Source organism: Mustela lutreola, chromosome 12, assembly GCF_030435805.1.
Source record: "Mustela lutreola isolate mMusLut2 chromosome 12, mMusLut2.pri, whole genome shotgun sequence".
In the NCBI taxonomy this organism is placed as follows: domain Eukaryota; kingdom Metazoa; phylum Chordata; class Mammalia; order Carnivora; family Mustelidae; genus Mustela; species Mustela lutreola.
In genome coordinates this window covers 1,478,610-1,497,256 of record NC_081301.1, presented here as the reverse complement: position 1 = coordinate 1,497,256, position 18,647 = coordinate 1,478,610, and the positions used below count along the sequence as shown (strand labels likewise).

Here is an 18,647-nt window from a genome sequence, read left to right as displayed (position 1 = left end):
AGCCCGGCAGCCCCTGCTGGCGGGAGCCCGGAGGAGGAGGAAGAGGAGGCTCTGTGCCGTCAGCCCGAGACCCACCCCCAGCCCCCGCCAGGCTTCATTTTAACTAATAGGACACTTAGTTTAATGAGGAGAATTTGCATAAGAGGAACTTGCTAATTAAATTTTAAACCTTGTCATTCTGAAGATTAGCGGGAGCTCAGACGGAAACATTCGTCAGGGAGAGAGGATGGCCGCCCCCTCCCCCGGGAAAGGCCTGCTGGGGGCCTCAGCTGTACACTACAGAGGGGTTTCTGGGTGAAGGGGGGTCTTCTGGAAGACTGGGTGCACGCGCAGGCCCAGGCCCCAAGGCAGCCCCCAGGGCGGGCCTGGTTACGAGGGAACGGTCAGGGGGCGTCCTCACCAAACCCTGCGCTGGGTGCCAGGGCCCTGGGGCGGGTGTCTGCCCTGTCCCAGGCAGTCAGGCCACGTGAGATACCAGCGCCCCATGGGCCTCGGGGGTCCCGGTCCCTTCGAGCCCTGCCGGCCGTCCCTGGAGGTGCTCCCCTCCCCATGCAGCTCAGGGCTAGTGGCAGCTGACCGGGCCCGCCTCCTGTCCTCCAGGGAGGCCCAGGGAGCCTCTCCAGAGTGCAGACGGGCCGCCCCGTCGGCAGCGAGCATTGTCCTCCCAACACGGAGAGAAAATGAGGGTGGGGGGGCCTGTTGCCCTGAGACATCTCAGGTCTCGACCTCTGCCCTTTCTGGAGCGCCTGCAGAGCTGGAGGTCTGGGCGGGCTGGCCCGGGGACAATGGTCCGGGGTCTCTTGTGGAGCTCTAGGCTGGGGAACAGGACAGAGCCACTTTGTAGACGACCACAGGCCTGGGTGGGGGCAGCAGGGCTGCATTTCTCTGCTCAGCCCCCAAGTCAATCTCTCTGGACGGGAACCCATCCCCCGGGAGAGGGCCGCGAGCTCCCAGCCAGAATCCACCTGCGCTGTTCCCCTGCCTCTGGGAACGTGCGTGTCCGGGTGTCCAGTTGGGTCCCTGCGTTCCGTCTCTTGGGTGCGCACCCACGAGTGGAGTCGCCGGGGTGCACGGTACCACGGTGCCCATGGTGGCGGCTTCTTAGGGCCCCAGCAGCCGCGCCGGCACTTGTATCTGGTTTGCCTCGTGTTGTCGTTCTGACTCAATTTCCCCGGGGACCAGGGGGGTGTCTCTTCCTGGGTTCGATGACCAGATCACCCCTCGCAGATGAGTGGGGCGGCTTGCAGAGAGACACAGAGTCATCTCTTGGCCCACAGCTGATGGCCATGCACATGGGGGACAGAATGATGGCTGCCCACAGGTTTGGGGGACACCCCTCAAGGATGGGGGACTCCTCTGAACAAGGCACCTTTAAGGTTTGGGGGAACCTTTTGGGATGGGAGGTCCCTCAGGGATGGGAGCCCTTCTGTGATAGGGGAAACTCAATGACAGGGACCCTCGGGGACGGGGACTCCTCCCGCACGGGTCTTCCCAGACCAATCATATTGAGTAATGCCTTGCCCCAGCAGGTCCCCGCAGTGCCTCCAGCCACCCACCCCGGAGTCGGGGAAGGGGGCGGCGGGGGGGATGCACACTGGCCGGAGGAGGGGGCGGGTGGACGTGAGACCCTGCTGCTGCCCAGTCTGGGTCCTCCACCTGGCTCAGAGGACACCCAGACCTGGGCGCTCTGTTCAGACACAGGGAGGGCACCGGAGCCCCCAGAGCCGGTGCACACAAGCCCCCCTTCGCTCACGGCGACTGAGGCCTCCGAGTTCAGGGAGAAAGCACAGATGCGGAGCGTCTGGGGGTGGCGAGGTCAGGGGGCTGTTTCCTCTGCGTCCGTGGATTTGCCCTCAGCCCCCGAGAGGGGTTCTTTCGTCGCGGTCCCCAGCGTTGCCCAACCCTTCATCGGAGCCGGTCCCCTCAGGGCAACCCTGGAAGGGAGGGCAGGATGCTGCCCTGTGCCCGGCTCAGAAAGGTTGAGCCCCTCCCAGGGTCACCCAGCTTCCCTCTCGCGGACATCAGCCCGCCGCCGGGCCACCCCACACGTCACATCCCACAGCCTGGCCCAGGAGGCCACCCGGACGGTCTCTGGGAACACGTGGAGGTCAGGGCTCGGAGGGCTTAGCCCACCTGCTCCCTCTCCCCCTGGCCCCAGGCATGACCTCCACGCCTGCATCCACACACACTCTTGCAAACGCGAAGCCGTGCTGCGCGCGCGCCCTGACTTTGGGGTCCGCAGCACCTGTCTCTTCCCCCCAGGTCCGGCCATGGACCCCATCCCCGTGCCGCCCCCACCCCCCGCAACAGCCGCTCCTTAGTCCCGCATCAGGTGGGCGTGCCAAGAGGGGGCTCTGCTGGCCGGGAGGGAATCTTTTTATGGTAAAAAATGAGGCTTGTGGCATCAGCTCCAGGAGGGGTGGGAGCCGCCAGCGCAGGTCGCCCCCGCAGACTGATGGAAACCCTGCTTTATGAAGCCGCGGCTCCCCCATTAATTAGGGGGAGGGGGCCTTCCGCGCCGCCCGCGCACCTCGCCCGTGGCCAAAAGCTTGTCAACATTTTCCACGAAGAATGAAAATGTAAATAACTTTCAGATTATTCAATGTCACCAAGGTATGGAAAAAGGTCGCAACGCTGGGTGTCATTTATCTCGCTGTGGATTTAAAGAGCTTTTTTCTATTAAATTTCTTAAAATTAATGTTTTATGTTGCTCAGAGTAATTTGAACAATTATGGGCTTAAAGAATTGATCATTACAGCCCCTGGAATTGAGCGCTCCAGACTGATTCCTGCGAAAACCCATTGATTTATAGTCTCGGTGCTCAACCAGGAGAGTCCCCAGGGCTTGGATCCCCTTCCTGTGCACATCTGGGGGACCAGTCCCTCAAGACAAGCCAGCTGGTGGGGGGAGTGAGGAGGGAGACGGGCAGGCCTGGGAGCAGGTGCGGCCCCTCCTCTCAGGGAGAGGCAGGTCCTGGGTTTGGGAGTGTCCTTTGAACTTTTGCCTCCTGGGTGAATTTTGTATTTAAAAGGAGAGAAAACCCTTTACGTATTGGTCAATATTGTTATTTATATCATTCACGTATTTACATTTGAGAATGTCAGACATCAATGGGTTCAAAGGTTAATAAGCCTTACCCCCCCCCCCCCGAAAAGGTTAGCAAGCTCAAGTCCGCCCGGTGCCTGGGCCCATCGCGCCTGTCCCTCCAGCACACCAGCCGGAGTCTCGGGCTTCCCACACGCGGGCTGGGCCCAGCCCCCAGGGGTCTCGGAGGCCGCCAACCCCGGGGCCACCGCCCCGACTCGGCTCCAGGATTATTGACGCGCCGCCAGCTGGAGCGAGCTCCGTGGGCAACTGCCAACAGGCGGAGGGCCCCGTGGGGACACTTAGCACTTTATTAACCTGTCAGCGCCTAAAAGGCCCCGGGTGGCCTGGGGGAGGGGCTCGAGGAGGGAGGAGGGGTGTCGACTTGAGGATTTACACACGCACACCCCCGCCCCCCACAGCGGCCGGGTCGGACAGAGCCCACCCCGGTGCCGCCCCGCCCGGATCACAACCCAGCCCGGGCTGCTTTCCTTTCCAGGGGCTCTCCGCCCCCCGGAGGAAGTGCGAGGTCGACCGCTGCAGGACCCCGCCCCACCAGCCCCAGGGCCTTCCCCTGCCCCACCCCGGGGAGGCCTGACCTCTGAGCACCCCCTGCCAGGCCAACCCAGGCCCACACGGTCTCGTCCTCCTGCCCCTGTGCGGTCTGGACACCCCAGCTGCACTCCCTGTTCGCAGCCCCAGATGGGACGGCCTCGGGGCCCCTTCTCCCAGCCCCGACTCCTCTCCTGGCGCCTCCCAATTCCCAGTCTCCGGGGCTCCCGTGAGTGCCTCTTCGACGTCGTGACGGCGAGGACAGCTCCCACGAACACCCCTCCCCCCTCCCACCACTCCTCCCCGGCCCTGGGGGCTCAGGCTTCCACCCGCCTCCAAGCCCAGCTGTCTGGTGGGAGGCCCCAGTCCTGCCCTCCAGGGAGCACTCACCTGCTTGGTGAGCACCGACCCTCTTCTCACGCCTCCCCTTGGAGGAGCTTCGAGCAGTGTCTCCACTTGGCAGGACGACAGCGCTCAGAGAGGGCAGCTCACTTGCCCAGAGTCACCCAGCAAGTTAGCAGATGCCTGGGACTGGAATCCAAGTCGGGAGACACCCGGGACCTTCCGCCGGGAACCTCTGGACGCGCTGGGTCTGGCCGCCCTGCCCCCACCCCTGTTGCTGCCGCTCCCCGCTGGGAGCACGCGCCTGTCACCCCAGCCCCCGCCTCTCCCAGGGCCCGGGTACCCGGGCACCATCCCCACCCCCCAGTGGCCGGGCACAAGGTTTTCCCACCTCACCTTCCAGTGCTCAGAAGTTTGGACAAAATCCGGGGACAGAGGGGCCCGACTCACAGCAGGTGCGGTCCCTGCTGCGGACGGCTTCCCGCTTTCGGAGAGCCGCTCCACCTCCGATGCCCCTGCCCCCGCGCACCCGCCCCCCCCCCCCCGCCACACTAGAGACCCGGACCTTCTCGACTGTCACTGACAAATTTATTGAAGTCTTGGAAAGAGCTGATAGTCAGAGAGTAAATAAAAAACACGGGATGTCCACAGAACTGACAGGGAGCTGGGGATGCAGGTTTGCAGGGACGGCGGGGTCTCACCCGCCGCCGGCCTCGGGGTCTGGGGCAGGCGGCCGCAGGCGCCGGGTGGAGGAGGCCGCCCAGTCCTCCGGCAGCTAGAGCCCAGTCCAAGAGGGAGGGCCGCGGGCTGTTTGGCAACGGAAATCGGCAGGCGGGGCGGGGCCTGGACGCGGAGGGCCGGGGGCAGCTGTGACTGGGGAGGGGTGGAAATTTGGTGTAGGCGGGGAGGGAGGTCCCCAGGGCCTTAACCTTAACGCGCTGCTCCTGGAGAAGAAGGGCAGCCCGGCAGGGGCGTCTCCTCCCAACAGGTGGTAGAGTCAAGAACCGAAAGCTCTAGAGCCAGGTCCCCAGGGAAGACGAGAGAGGAGGCTCCTGGGGGAGGTGGGGGTTGGGACCCGAGGGACACGGGCGTGGTCCCTGCTCGGCCGCCTCTTGCCCCGACAGAAGAGTGGGTCCTCCATCAGGGAGATGGAGCCCGGAAAGAGAAGCATGGTTCGTGCTCTGTGTTTTCATTTCGGACAGTAAAGCCTCCTCCAGCCCAAAGACAGCGTGGCCCTGGGCTGGAGCGCAACGGGGGGAGGGGGGGAAGGCCCGGCCTGGGTGGGGGGACGCTTCATGTCTAGAAACAGCCAGCGTCCAGTTCATTGGTCGATCAAGGGAGAAATCTGCTTACAAAACACGGCTCGCTGGCGGCCACGAGGCCGGCGGCCCTGTGTCCATGATGGAGCGGGCACGGACAGGAGCCTCTGGAGTCCCTCTGCCCCCGAGGGAAGGGCGCGGGGTTGGGCGCTCCGCAGAAAGGAGCCCTCCTTTGAGGTCTCATCCTGTCCTCTGCGGCCGCCTGTGGCACCTGCTTTCCCGCCGAGGTCCTAGGCTCTGGGAGAGGAGGGGAGGGCCGCTCCAGGTCCCCCAGCCAGGGCCAGCACTGCTTCCCACATCCCTTGCGTCCAGAGCTCGGTGGAGCGGGGGGGCCTCGGTCAGAACTGGCCGTGGTCCACCTCGTCCAGCCAGGAGGCGGGGCTGGCAGGGAAGTCGGGGTAGCCCCCGCTGCTCCCTGTGGACAGGTCGGAGCTGGGTCCGTTTCCCGCCAGCACCCTCATGGGCGGGGGCCCACCTGGGGCCCCCGCGGGCAGCAGGCCCAACCCGGCATCCGGGTATACTAAGCCAGAGAGAAGGGGCTGGGGGCCAGGGAGGCTCTGCAGGGCAGCTGGCGATGGGGGGACACCATAGGGGCTGCCGGGGCGCAGCTCGCGGTACTGCTCCGGGCCGGCCAGGCCTCCGTGCTCCAGCGGGAAGCTGCCTGGGGCTCCCGCGGGCCTGCCCAAGGCCGGGGTGGACTCCCCCAGGCTGCTGTAGAGGCCATTGGCAGGGCCCATTTCGGTCACGGCTGGCTCATCTGCAATGGAAACAGACGGCGCTGCTCAGGGCCCGCCCCTCCCCCTTCGGCCCCAGCGCCCCTCCTCTGGGGGACTCGTGGCCAGCCTGCACCAGCTCGCCCAAGCCTCTGCGGCTCTCAGAACTTAGGCCTCCCTCTGCCTCCGTGCTTGTCGCCTTTGTTCAGCTCAGTCCCACCTGGTGTCTTGGGGGAATCCCCTTGCGGGACCAGGCGAGGAACACGCCAGCCAGGGCCCAGGGTCACGGGATAATCTGCAGGGCTGCCTGGGGAAGGGTGGCCCCATGCCCATTTTGCAGACAACTTAATTGAGACTCTGAGCGGCAGAGCGAGTGGCCTAAGGTCACGCTGCAGCCAGAGAGGGTCTCTTGCACAGACGGTCTGAGGATGGGCATTAAGGGATAAGTATGGGGTCACTCACAGACGGGATAAGATGATTAGATGCCACAGAGACGGGGGACCGCCTCCTGACTCCCAACCCCCAACTCCAAACAGCAGTGAGTTTTTGTCACTCACCCCGAAACCACTGCCCACTCTCCTGAAAATCATTGCAAGGACCAGGAGCCACAGAAATGGCCGGACCCCTTCCCCAGAGAAAGCCTGCTGAGGGTCACGTGGGTCTTGGGGGCTGTCCCCCACCGGACAGCTGAGCGCCCCAGGGGCCAAACCGCAGGGCTTGGGGACAGGGGACCAGAATCTGTGGCCGCTTTTAAAAGGCCAGGGCAGCCCCTGACTGGGAAATTCCCGTTTGCAGGCTCCCGGGGACGCAGGGCGAGCGAGCTGCGGGCCTCCCGAGTGGTGCCCTGGGGCGAGGCGGCCCGCCGTACCGGTGAAGGAGACGTCGGCGTCGCTGTCCTGCCCCTCCTCCTGCGCGCTGTCCTTGTCCGACTTGGGGCCGCCGCGGGCACGCTTCATGCTGCGGAAGTACTGGCCCCAGCGCTGCCGGCCCGCGTCCTTCTTGAGCCGCTTCTCCTTGGCGCGGCGGTTCTGGAACCACACCTGCGGCGGCGCGCGCGGCGGAGGGCGGGTGAGCGGGGCGCGGGGCGCGGGGCGCGGGGCGCGCGCGGCGGAGGGCGGGTGAGCGGGGCGCGGGGCGCGGGGCGCGGGGCGCGGAGCGCGGGGCGCGGGGCGCGGGCGGACGCTGACCTGCACGACGCGCATGTCTAGGCCGGTCTCCGACGAGAGCTGCTCGCGCACGTGGCGCGCGGGCTTGGGCGACGTGTTGTAGGCGCTCTTCAGCGTCTCCAGCTGCTTGGCCGTGATGGTCGTGCGCGGCCGCTTGGCCGTGGCCTCGGCCTCTGCGCCGCGAGGGGTGGAGTGAGGCTGGGCCCCTCCGCTGCCCGATGGCCCCCCCACCCCGCACCCGCCGGCGCGCGGGGACACCGCGGTAAAGGTGGAGGGGCGGCTGCCCTCTGCCCCTCCCGCCTCCACCCCGGTTCCCCTTTGTTCCAAAGCTGTGGGTAGGGACGGATCTTCTCGGTCAAGGGTTTGGGGCGATAATCCGCCCCGAGGATGGAAGCAGGCCGCTAAGGCCCTGGAGCCAGGCTTCCGCGGAGCCGGTGGATCGTCCCTACCGGGGCGGCCCCCACCCCTCCTGGCCGTGGGTGGGGAGGCGCTTAAGTTGGCGCCCCTGAGGGAGAGCCCTGCAGCGGGCTCTGGGCGTGGATCCCTCCGCGCGCCTAACAGACGGACCCCAGCCCCATTTTGCCGACGGGGAAAGGAGGTGAGCGGACCCTCCCACTGACCGCGCTGCTTGGCCGCCTCATAATCCGCCTTGCACACCAGCCGGCTGTCTTCCATGAGGTAGAACTCGTCCCCCGTGGCCAGCTGCCGCTTGCACACGACGCAGGCGAAACAGTGCAGGTGGTACACGAAGTCCTGGGCGCGGCGCACCACCTGCGTGGGCGGGATGCCCAGCTGGCACGCGGCGCACTTGGTCCCGAACCGCCTGCGGGACGCACAGGGCGCGGCTCAGCGCAGCGTCCGCGGCTCCTTCGCAGGGAGCGGGTTGGAGAACGAGGAGCCGGAAGCCGTGCAGTGAGGTTCAGGAGGGAGGTTTACCCGGGCCCTGCCCCTAGTCACCGGCTCGGCAGTCCCCACAGAGCGGCACAGAATACGGAGAAGGGAACCAGAAGCCCCGGGGAAGAACCTCGCTACCCTGACCTCCGTGTCCCAGTGGGGAAGCGGGATCCATAGGACAGTTCCCTTAGACCCCAGAGGCCTGTGCTCGAAAAGCACCCCCTCCCCGGCATTGAAGACAAACACAAGACCGCAATTAAGACGGAGTAAATCCAATCAGGTTCTGTAAACTTGGGGTTGTCTTTTTGAACGACTGTGTTTCCATGATTTGCAAAATTAATTACTTGGAGAGAACTGAGCTGCCCTGCCAGCCAGGCCTGGCGGCCTGTGGAGATTCCCCACCCGCACCCTGGCCTGGGTAAGAGAAGGGGCCCGCCTTGCAGGAGCAGACTGCACCCCTGCCCTCCCGCACAAGCCCGGGGCCACGCTCACTTGAAGAAGTCCTCCTTGCAGTAGACGTTCTCCCCGCGGCTGAAGCAGCGCTCGGCCAGGGGCGCGTGGCAGTCAGTACACTTCAAACACTTGCTGTGCCAGTGGCGGTCCAGTGCCTTGAGGATGAAGCGGTCCAGGATGTGCTGGTCGCAGCCTGCGCACAGCGGGATCTCTGCAGGCGAAGGAGCCACCGAGGTCAGAGAAACCGCACGGAGTGGGAGCACTGGAGTCCCCTTCCTAGTCCAGCCCGCGGGGCCCGGGGCTGCCACAGGAGACCCCCTTCCCCGCACACCCCTTCCCAGCTGTAGGGAGTGCATGACACCGAAGTCTGCGACCTGGCCTACAGTTAAAATTTGGGAAAACTGAAAAAGGTTCAGAAGTGTCTCCGTGAGCAGGAAGGGGCCCCGGCCATTCCATTGGGCCAGATACCGTCAACTGCAAAATGTTCCCAGCGACCACAAAGGGTGCACATTGAGCTCAAATGAAAACCCCACCACAGGAGCTGTCTAGCAGGACCCGGAGGTAAGATGCTCGTGGTCCCCGGGTGCGTACCGCCCGATCCCCATCGCTATTTTGCGCAATTAAGTATCCTTGCAGCTGGAGGTCCCTTGTTGAAGCCTGGCCACTCAACCCTGCTCAGGCACCAAGGTAAAAACTGGTGTCCAACCCATCTCCGGGAGCCCTCGCAAGTCCTTGTACACGGACTGGACAATTGGATCGCTGTCACCATACTCAAGTGTCGGTGCCTGACATGAGTTACTCCGACACTCGGCTCTGCCACCGCGTGACTGCAGGCCTCTGGGGGAGCAAGGCTGGGGGAACTCGGGGTGGTCTGCGGGAGTCAGCGGCCAGTGTGGGGCTCCGCAGGGTGCTCACAGGGTGGATCTCCTTGTTGGTTTAGAAAAGTCTTCTGGAGAGGAAAGAACCAGCAGCAGGAGCTGGAGCCTGCGCAAACGTTGCACCCACCTGGCCATGCTCCCCTCCCCGGCCAGAGACCCCTCCGGCTCCAGGCCAGCCGGCAGTGGGTGGGACGACCGGAGAAGGGCCTCCCTGCGTCCCAGGCTGAAAGCACCCTGATCGACTGAGCCCCCCGGCCCAGCAGCAGGAAACTCGCCGAGGATGCGGTCCCGCATCGGACCAAACCGCAGCCCCAGTGCCAGTGGAGCGTGGGGAGGCGCCTGCTCCGGGGGTTGGGGTGGGGACCCCCTCGCTGGCGGTGCCGGCAGAAGGGCGAGCGCAGCCGGCCTACATCTGGTGGCTACACAGGCCAGCCAGCGCGGATTCAGCACCGTGGCCGGGACAGCGCCGGGCCGAGCTGCCCTCCGCCCCGCCTCCGGCAAAAGCTGCTCCCACTGGGCCCCTGTTGCTCCCCGACGCGCCCTGCGACCCGGGCCTTACGCTGCATGGCGACTCCAGCCTCGGCGGCGACTCCAACCCTCAGCGCTGGTGGGGCACAGTGGAGCCTCCCGCCTGCCGCCCGCTCGGGGCCAGCTCTCCCGAGCGATGGCGTTGGGAGTGCGCCTCCCCTCTCTCCCTCTCCCTCCGCCTCCCACCCCTTCCTCCCAGCCCCTGCGGCCAACCCCTCCCAGGAACCGTTGGAAAAATAAATAAATAAATAAGTAGGGGACGAAAGAGACCCCACAGCCTGGATGTAACCTCTTTCCCACCTGCTGGGTCCCTGACACTCCCCACACGGCCAGGCCCGCCTCCGTCTCCATCCTGTGGTCCCGCGGGCGACGAAGCCCGGGAGAAGGACTGGCGATTGCCCTTCTCCGGAGCCCAAGCGTGGGAGGGAGCCGCGGGGGCAGGACGGGTGCGGCAGGAGCTGGGGTCTTTCCTCCAGAAGGGTCCTGAGGACCGGCCTGGGAGCCGCGGATGAGCAGGTACGTGTAGGGCAGACAAGGAGACCTCAACTCGGGACATCTGCCAGCGGGCTCCAGCTACGCTCGCTGGCCCTGCCTCTGACTCTCTGCCCCCGAAAGTGTGGACTATCTGGGTGCCATCTGCTCTGTCGGGCATCTTCTTGTACGGTGGTCACCGGCACGGGCACGCACCGGCCGGCAGGGTTACTCTCCACATGCTCTCCGGATAAGGGAGAGGCTTTCCTAAATCAGTCCCGGGACCCCAAGTACTCTCTGGCCTGGGTTGTTGGGCGCTGCGACCGCCCAACCGACAGCACGGCTCCGGGGCCCCGACGCTAACTCGCTACTGAGGCGCCCGGGTGGGGACGTGCTGGGGCCCTTGCCTCTACGCCCGCCCGGGTCCCCCCTCTCCCGCCCCCTGTGTGGCCAAGCCCGGAAAGGAGCGAGGACCTCCGGGTCTCCCCGTGCAGCCGCTCAAGCCCGGGCACCCACCTCGGCGCAGGTCCTCCCTCCGCGCCAGAAGCGCCAGCAGCAGGTCGCCGCCCGCCGACTCGCGGCCCGGGCCCAGCTCCCCGCGCGCCTCCATGGGTCCCGTCGCCTGGCGCCGCGGCTTTCCGGCCCCGAACTTTCCCGCGGTCCGGGGAGGCCACGGCTTCCGGGGCCCCAGGCCGGTGTCCGAGCTATTCCCCGCGCTGCTGGGCGCTGCGCCCGCGGGCCGCCCTGGGGCCCGGAGCCTCAGGCCGCGCGGAGGGCGGAGCGGCGGGAGGCGGGGCCGCGGCGCGGGGCGGGGCCGGGGGTCGCTGAGACGCGCCGCGGGCGTCCGCTGGCTACGCGCGTCTTTGCTAGGGGACCCGGGGTGCCCAGACGCCACCCGAGTAGCCGGCCCGAGGAGGGCGGGGACAGTCAGGGGAGGAGCCCGGCCAGGGCTGCCCGCGGGAGCTCACCCGGGCCCCGCAGCTTCCTGCCCCGCGCTGCGGGCCGCGGGCTGAGGCCTGGGCTCCAGGCGTGATCGCGTGCCCGAAGGCTGGGGGTCCCGGGAGGACGGTCCGGGAGGGAGCCGCGTCCCATCGCCGCTTGAGAGCCGGGTTTGGGAGGCTTGGTGACGACGTCTGGTCCGCAGGAACGCGACCCGGGACCCAGAGAGGGTGAGTGTGGTGCCCAAAGGCTCAAAGCAAAGCCACCAGGAGCCAGACACAACCTTAGACCTCCCAGCTGTGACCAGCTTCTGGGCCCCACCCTGGGAACTGCCACCAGAATAGGTACAGAGAGGGGCGATTCTCAGCAGGTACACCCGGTGTCCTCCGCCCAGTCATCGGCCAGGACTCAGGGCAGGAAGGGCAGAGCTGGGGGAGTTGGAGGTCCGTCCTCACTTCCTTACACATACCAGCTTGCACAGAAGGCAGTCCCACACCTGATCTTCCAGCATTTTGTCCCCAATCCAAAGGGTAAGCCTGTAGGAACCCACCCATGGGACGCACCCCCCACCGAGGGCAGCTGCTCCTGTGGAGAGGACACCCCGTCCCCAGTGATTAGGAGACAGCAGTGTGGGGCCGTTGCAGCCCCGGGCATGGTGAGGGCAGGAGCCTCAGACAGTGACGGGGGTGAGCAGAGTTCTGCCGGCCTCCCCATCTCTCCACCTGGGAGAGTCCCATGGTACAGGACAGTCCTCGTCCTGCTCCGTATCCTGGCCTCTGGTCACCTCGTCTGTGCTGCGTTCTACTAAGGAGGCAAGTCTGGAAGGACGGGGCAGGAAAAGCACAGTGCCCTCCCAGACCCCAGCAGAGCCAGCCCCACGGATCTGAGCAAAGGCTCATACCACCAGCACTGCACGCTTCCCTGTGCAAGACACTGTTCCCAGAGGACAGGGCCAGGGCGCACAAGCCGGTGAGCCGGGTGCTGGGCACACTGAGATGTTGGCCGTGGAGTGTCAGCTGCTGCAGAGCCCTGCCTAGAAGGACCATGTGTGGTTTGAGGGGGGAAGGGGCAGGCGGGCAGCGGGTCCAGGAGGCGGCTACCCCACATGCTCAGCTTCTGGCTGGCCTGCCAACAATGCCTCCATTATTTTCCAACGTCCATGGCGATCGAGTGGTCCTTGGGAGGGCAATTTAGGTGGGAGACCCAGCCCAGGGGTCCCAGTTTTGCACTGTTGCGCAGTGTGGGAGAGCTGAGGGGTGTGGGGTCTCTGGAGGAAACTGACGTCTCCACTCTGACCTGTCCCTTCCCCCAGCAGTTCCTGCAAGGCCCCTTCTGTTCTCGGGGTCCTCCACAATAGCCCATGGCCTCTGGAGCCACCGCAGCGAACTCCAGGCCCTCTGCCACGGGGTCTGCCAGACTCGCATCCCCTCGCCACTGTTCCCATCTCTCATGGGTGCTGCCTCCCCCCAACCCACCGTGATTTCTCCAGAATTTCTTCCTTTCTCTGCTGTGTCTGAGTCCCCCTCTCCCACCATCCCTCTGCCTGACTCTGCTGTCCTAGTTGTTTCTCCCACTGGGGTCATCTTGCCTGGGGTGGAGGCCAAGGGGTTCGCGGGGGCCCTTACCCCGAGTCCTACCGAAGCTGCAGGCGGCAGTGGCCATGGAGGCCTGTTGCCTATCTCGGTCTCCACTGATCTCGGTTTCCAGCAGCATGACGACTGCCAGGCCAGAGAAGGGAGTCCAGGTGGTCCGGGCTGCCCTTCTCCTTCCTCCTCTGCGACCCTGGGAGGGCTCAGAACTCCCCAAGGCCCGGATGTCTCGGGACCGTGATCCGGTGTGCACAGCTCCGGCAGCGGGAGCCTCGGGCCTGGGCGCTGTCCGCGGTGCTGAATGAGCGGACCAGCCGCCCATCTCCCCAGGGCCCCTGCCCCCCACCCCTCCCCACCTTCCCTGACCACGCCCACCACTCTGTTCCCCTAGCTCCCCTCCCCACCATCCCACCTCCCTAGGTCTGCCGTCTCTGCGCCTGCCTCCCCCTGCCCCGCCCACCTCCCCGTCTCCCAAGGCTCCTTGTCCCTCACCCCCTCTCCACCTCCCCCAAACCCTGCCAATCACTCTGTTCCCCCATCCCGCTTCCCCACTACCCTACCTCCCTAGGTCTGCAATCCCCCCACCTGCCTCCCCCAGCCACCCACCACTGCCTGCCTTCCTCCCAGCTCCCTCCTCCCTTGGTTTCCAGTCCCTCCACCAAGCACCTGCCAGATTCCCCCGACCCACTTCCCCTCCTCAGGCCCTTGTCCGAACCCTCCCACCCCCAGTCCCTCAGCCAGCCTCACCCCACCTTTCCTCCCATCGCCAGGAGCAGCCATTTCTGCCCAGAGGCTTGGTCTGGGCTTGGGAATTGGAAGCAAGTCAGGGGGCCTCCACCCTGCCCTACAGGGCAGTGTCCAGGACTCTGCTGCTCCAGCCCCGCCGGCCTCCAGCCCCAGCCCCCATGCCTCTCTGGCTCTAGGTGTGGCCCGGCACACAAGGCTGTTGCTGTCCTAAGTGACCTGTTGCCCGCACAACCTTCCCCGGGTCTGTAGCAGCCCACCGCTACGCCCACAGGGCAGCTGAGGAGGAGGGGCACAGGGGCACCCCTAGCAGGAACCACTCAGGACTCAAGGGCTGGGAGGGGTTACCAGACTGCGGACCCTTGCCAACACCAGCACCACACAGACCCGGAATGGCAGAATGGTCCGTGCCCTGCCTGGCGGGCACACAGGGGCTCCCTCTCTGAGGGAAGGGATTACCTATAGCTAGCACACAGCCTGGCTGGGAAGGTGAATCCGGGGGAGCCACCTCCAGCGAGTCCCTCAGAAGCCACCATGACCAGATTCCCCTCCCCCGCCCCGGCCCCAGCAAAATAAAAGTTAGAAGCAGACGGAATCAATAGTTCAGAACCCGAGGCAGTACACAGGTGTTGGGGGTAAAGCCGTGGCTAGAGGCCGTGCTGGGGTGTGCAGATGAGGCGGCAGTGGGGCGGGTCCAGCACTGGCTGGGCTGGGGCTCCAGTCACCAGGGTGCCCCTCGTGCGTCACGAAGTCACGGGACTCCCACGTACCCATCCCTGCCGTGTCCCACCAATCTAGCATGTGACACGCGTGAAGGCTGTGGTCCGGTGGCTGGTCCCCAACTACATCAGCCCCGAGAAGATAATCTATAATGGATCTTCCATCTTTCACTTTCCTCCTGGGCTGTTTTCCGAAACCAGAGGCTCAATACAAGGAACCCCAGGGTTTCAGACGCCTGGTCTGCGAACTCGGGAAGGGAAGGAGGGGTCCGTTCTGCGCCCTGACCTAACCCTGCCAGAACGAGCTCAAGTTTTCAAAAGAATTACAGTCCTTCCAAATGTCAGATTTATTTTAAAATGTGCACATTATAGCTCACTTAAATACAAAATGTTTATTTTTCTTACAGGTAAGAAATTTCAGATGTTGCCACGTCAATTAGCTTCTTTTTCATCAAAATCCTTCCATTAAAAATAAATACACATTTAAATTATCGAACTATTGTATTCATTAATCTAAATGCTTACAACTTTAGAAAATAGACCTTAAATCTTGCCCAAAGTTAACGTCCAATTCCTAGCAGGCCACGTGAGGCATGTGGCCACGTTCACACCCACACATCAGACACACCCGTGGTCGCCTTGGCACACCACCTGTCCCTGGCTGCTCACGGTCCAGGGGAAACCTGTCCCCTCAGGGAGTCGCAAACTTGTCCCTCGAATAACAGCGACCTCCAACTGCAACGTTACCATGAACCCCGAGAGGCCGACCCTGGCTTTTGTGGCGGTCATGGCCTTGGCGTCTTGCGCCTTCATCCCAGACCACGCCACGTGCGGAGATGTACTTCGGGGAGGAAACACACTGGACGCGAACCAGAAGGTAGTTTCACTTGTGGTGCTGGGCACCCCCTCTGGATTCTGTGGGTGGATCTGGCCAGTTTCCAGGTTCCGGGTCTTCAGTAACTGGGGGCACAGTCACCACCGGAGCACATGGGCTGAGCACACGGGCTTCCAGGGGCGAGGCACAGCCCGACGGGAAGAAACCTCTGGAGAAGCCATGGAAGCCAAGCAGCTGAGGAAGCTGCCAACGGAGCCCCATCCCCCCCATCCCTCATCTGTATGTCGCTGTCCCCAGTCACCTGCCCGCACCCCCCTTTCCTATCACATCTGTATCCGGTTCCCGTCCCCCACCCTGGCCTCGGCCCATCCCTCGTTCGTTCCCTGTGCTCTAGTCCCTCATTCTGTCCTCCATCCTGTCCTGCCCCCGTCCCATGGCCATCCCGTCTCTCACCCCCGTCCCCTGCCACCCCATCCCCCACTCCCCGCAGAGGCTCAAGCTCCTGACAGCTCGCCTGCTGCGCCCCCAAGACACGCCTCTGGTCAGCCCCTGGCCAGCAGGTGTCAGTTCGTGATCACAGCGGGCGCCGGGCGAAGTGGAGAAGACGGTCCGTACCGTCCTAGTGACAGGAGTGCCCAGCCGCGGCTGCACTTGTGGACAAAGCGGCGTCATAAAGCATCTCCATGAAAGAGGCAGAGCATGCTACTTTGTCTGTTTACATCTCCAGGAACAAATTCACCTCTAAGTGATTGGGTTTTATGACAGTGTGTGAAAAATCATTAAATGGTAAAAAATCAATCACCAAAGCCTGGGGGACCAGGGTCGTGGGCCAGGACCTTTTGTAAAACAGCTTCTGGGAAATGAGATTTGGGGTTCAGCCTTAACGGTTTTGACGACCATACACACGTCACCCCCCCAGGGCCACCGGTCCTAGCGTCTGCTTTGTTTGGCAGCAGGCCCTGCAGCTGCTGGACCACAGGGCACAGACGAAGGGCTCCCTGAAAGGTCCCTTGGGGCCTCGGCCACCCCACACCCCTCCTGTGTGGGGCTCTGCCCTCCGTGCCGGGCACAGGCAGTTGGGGACAGCCCGTGGCCACTGAGTGCTCTCCTGCCACCAGATTCATGAAGGCGCCACCTCTGCCACCTCCCCCGCAGCGGGGTTCCTTGCAAGGCAGGGAAGTCACAAACCCTCCTCCACCCCCCCTGGACGGACGGGACGCTCTTCTGCTTCAGCAGAAACCACCACGCCGCCGGGAAACCCACTCGCAAACGGCTCTCTGAGAACCAGACTGGCCTGGAGGCGCGGCCGAGGGTGCGGTGCACCGGGGACCCACTGCCAGGGGCCGTGCTGCAGCTCCGCGGGGCCCAGGCTGGCCACGTGCAATCGCCCGCTGGCCTCCCAGCCCACAAGGGCTCGGTGGCTCTCGGAATCCCCAGCCAGGCTTGCGGAAGGTGACGCGCATCTAGAAACTTGGGACGAAGGCAGCCCGGAAAATCTGTCTGTTTGGCCTGGACTCCCCCTTTCCTTGGACAGAGGAGAGTGAAAACACAGACACATTTTTGCTGTCGGCTCTGTACAGGCGTCCAGGGAGCACGCCAGGAGGGCACGCGGGCCCACGGCAAACGCTGGCCTGCCCGCCACTGGAAGTAAAACCGGGTCCCGCTGTTTATAAAATCCCTGATCTGTGAAAGCTGCAGGTGGCCTGGTGGGGCTGTTTCCCCCAAGGCGCTTCTGTGGTCCCGCCTGGTTCTACACGGACGGCCGGTGATGTCTGACTTTCCACCGCTTGGACCGCACTCGGAAGAAGAAGTACATCACCATCAGGAACATGGAAGAGGCCACGTAGAGCACGACGCAGAGGCTCATGTCCAGGCCAGAGAAGCCCATCCCGAGGAAGGGCACAGCCACCTCCGCCTCCCTGTGGACCTCAGCTCCGCTCACGCTCCGCAGTCTCCCGTCCAGGCCGAGCTGCGAGCCGTCCGCCAGGCGGGGTCTGGGAGGCAGCCCGCTGGGTGGACGGAGACTCTCGGCGCGCGGGTCTCTCCGAGGCTTCCCTGGGGAGGCGAGGCCTTTCTCCTGCTCCCCGCCCTGGTGTGGGCCGCCTCCTTCGCTGGTGTCCCCCAGGTCTGCCGCGTACGTGTCCACGAGATTGTCCCCGCTGTAGTGCTGCTTCAGGAACAGAAGCACCTGGCCCTCGTTCCAGCTGTGCACGCCCTTCACCTCCTCGTGGCAGGCGGGGCAGAGGTCCGGGGTGGGCCACGGAACCTTTGGAAACTTGGGGTCCTCACTGAGATGGCCTGGGACGGGGAGGGAGAACAACGGTGACGGGCTCTCTGGTGGCCCGCGTGCCCCATGTCCCGCAGACGCCTCCCCTGTCCACCCGCCGGCACCGTGGCCGCCCAGCACTCACACCATCACTCCTGCACAGACACCCGTCCCCAAGCCCCCCACATAAGTGTCGTTTTTTCCCCAGAACCTCTGGCAGGGCCTCGTGGCCACAGCAAGGGAAGGGTCCTCGCTGGAACGGTGCCATCCACCTGGCCAGACCCCGCTCCTGCCTGCAGCTACTCTGCCTCCCCGTGACCCCGAGGCCCCTGCTCGTGCCTCATCTCTGCTTGTCTTCTCCCCTTAAGATGCATCTGAGGTCCACGGCCACACAAACCCCCGCAGTCCCTGCCCCTGGACACAGGCCGCCCAGACAATTCCACAGCACTTCAGGGATGTGTGGGTCCTCCCAGACCCCCAAATCCCATAAATCCCATCAGGATCTCTAAACCCATCCTGGGAGCGAGACCTGCTGTGGGAACCCGCGGAAAGCCGGCCGCCCGTCCTGCTCCCAGAGGCGGCACGGCGAGACAGCACTGCCCCGCACCCGCTGACCACACTGCGCAGGGTCAACTCGGCCGGCAGGACCGCTCCTTGCAGGAACTGTGACCCCCCAGCACTCTGCAGAGCGCCCCCAGTTTAAAGTCACACTACTTCCTGTTCAACGTCTGCTCACAAGGTGGTTCAGTCATAGTCCTGCCAGCCGTGCATGGAGGCCACGGCGGAGACTCCTCCTGTCCCCGGGTGAGTGCATTCGCTCCTCTGGGTGATGGAGCCCGCGGAGCAGCAGCCTGACCTGCTCGCTTCCCTTCCCCCTTCTCTTCCATCTGGGTGAGCAACACCCTGCCCGACCCCGCAGCTCTGGCTCCCTGCCACGCAGATTTGAGGACCATGAGGTGCGCCACACTGTGCCCCTCAGCTCCCAGAGTCCCCTGACTCAACGTGGGGTGCCCTGCCACCCCAAAAGTGCTTCCGTGAACAGATGTGGACAAAATCACATCTACTGGGTGTGGCCCAATGGAGACGCTCTCCTCATCTGTGAGCACACAGCCGGGAGCAGGGGCCGGCGCCCGAGACCCAGGCGCCACCCACCAG

General features: G+C 64.6%; 2 protein-coding genes across 2 annotated transcripts in view; both read right to left on the bottom strand.

The window, feature by feature from the left end:
• Positions 1-4,582: 4,582 nt before the first annotated feature.
• LHX3 (LIM homeobox 3) lies at positions 4,583-11,048 on the bottom strand. The gene is made up of 6 exons (XM_059143161.1): positions 10,917-11,048; positions 8,563-8,734; positions 7,797-7,999; positions 7,198-7,349; positions 6,879-7,050; positions 4,583-6,054 (listed from the first exon to the last, which is right to left on the bottom strand). The coding sequence occupies exons 1-6, from the start codon at positions 11,008-11,010 to the stop codon at positions 5,636-5,638; spliced, it is 1,212 nt and encodes a 403-aa protein (XP_058999144.1). The 5' UTR covers positions 11,011-11,048; the 3' UTR covers positions 4,583-5,635.
• Positions 11,049-14,764: 3,716 nt separating this feature from the next.
• Positions 14,765-18,647, bottom strand: part of QSOX2 (quiescin sulfhydryl oxidase 2) — a 30,752-nt gene continuing 26,869 nt past the window's right edge. The window contains exon 12 of the mRNA XM_059143020.1: positions 14,765-17,524. Coding sequence (XP_058999003.1) covers positions 16,977-17,524 — 548 coding nt within the window. The 3' untranslated portion in view covers positions 14,765-16,976. The remainder of the gene's footprint in view (positions 17,525-18,647) is intronic.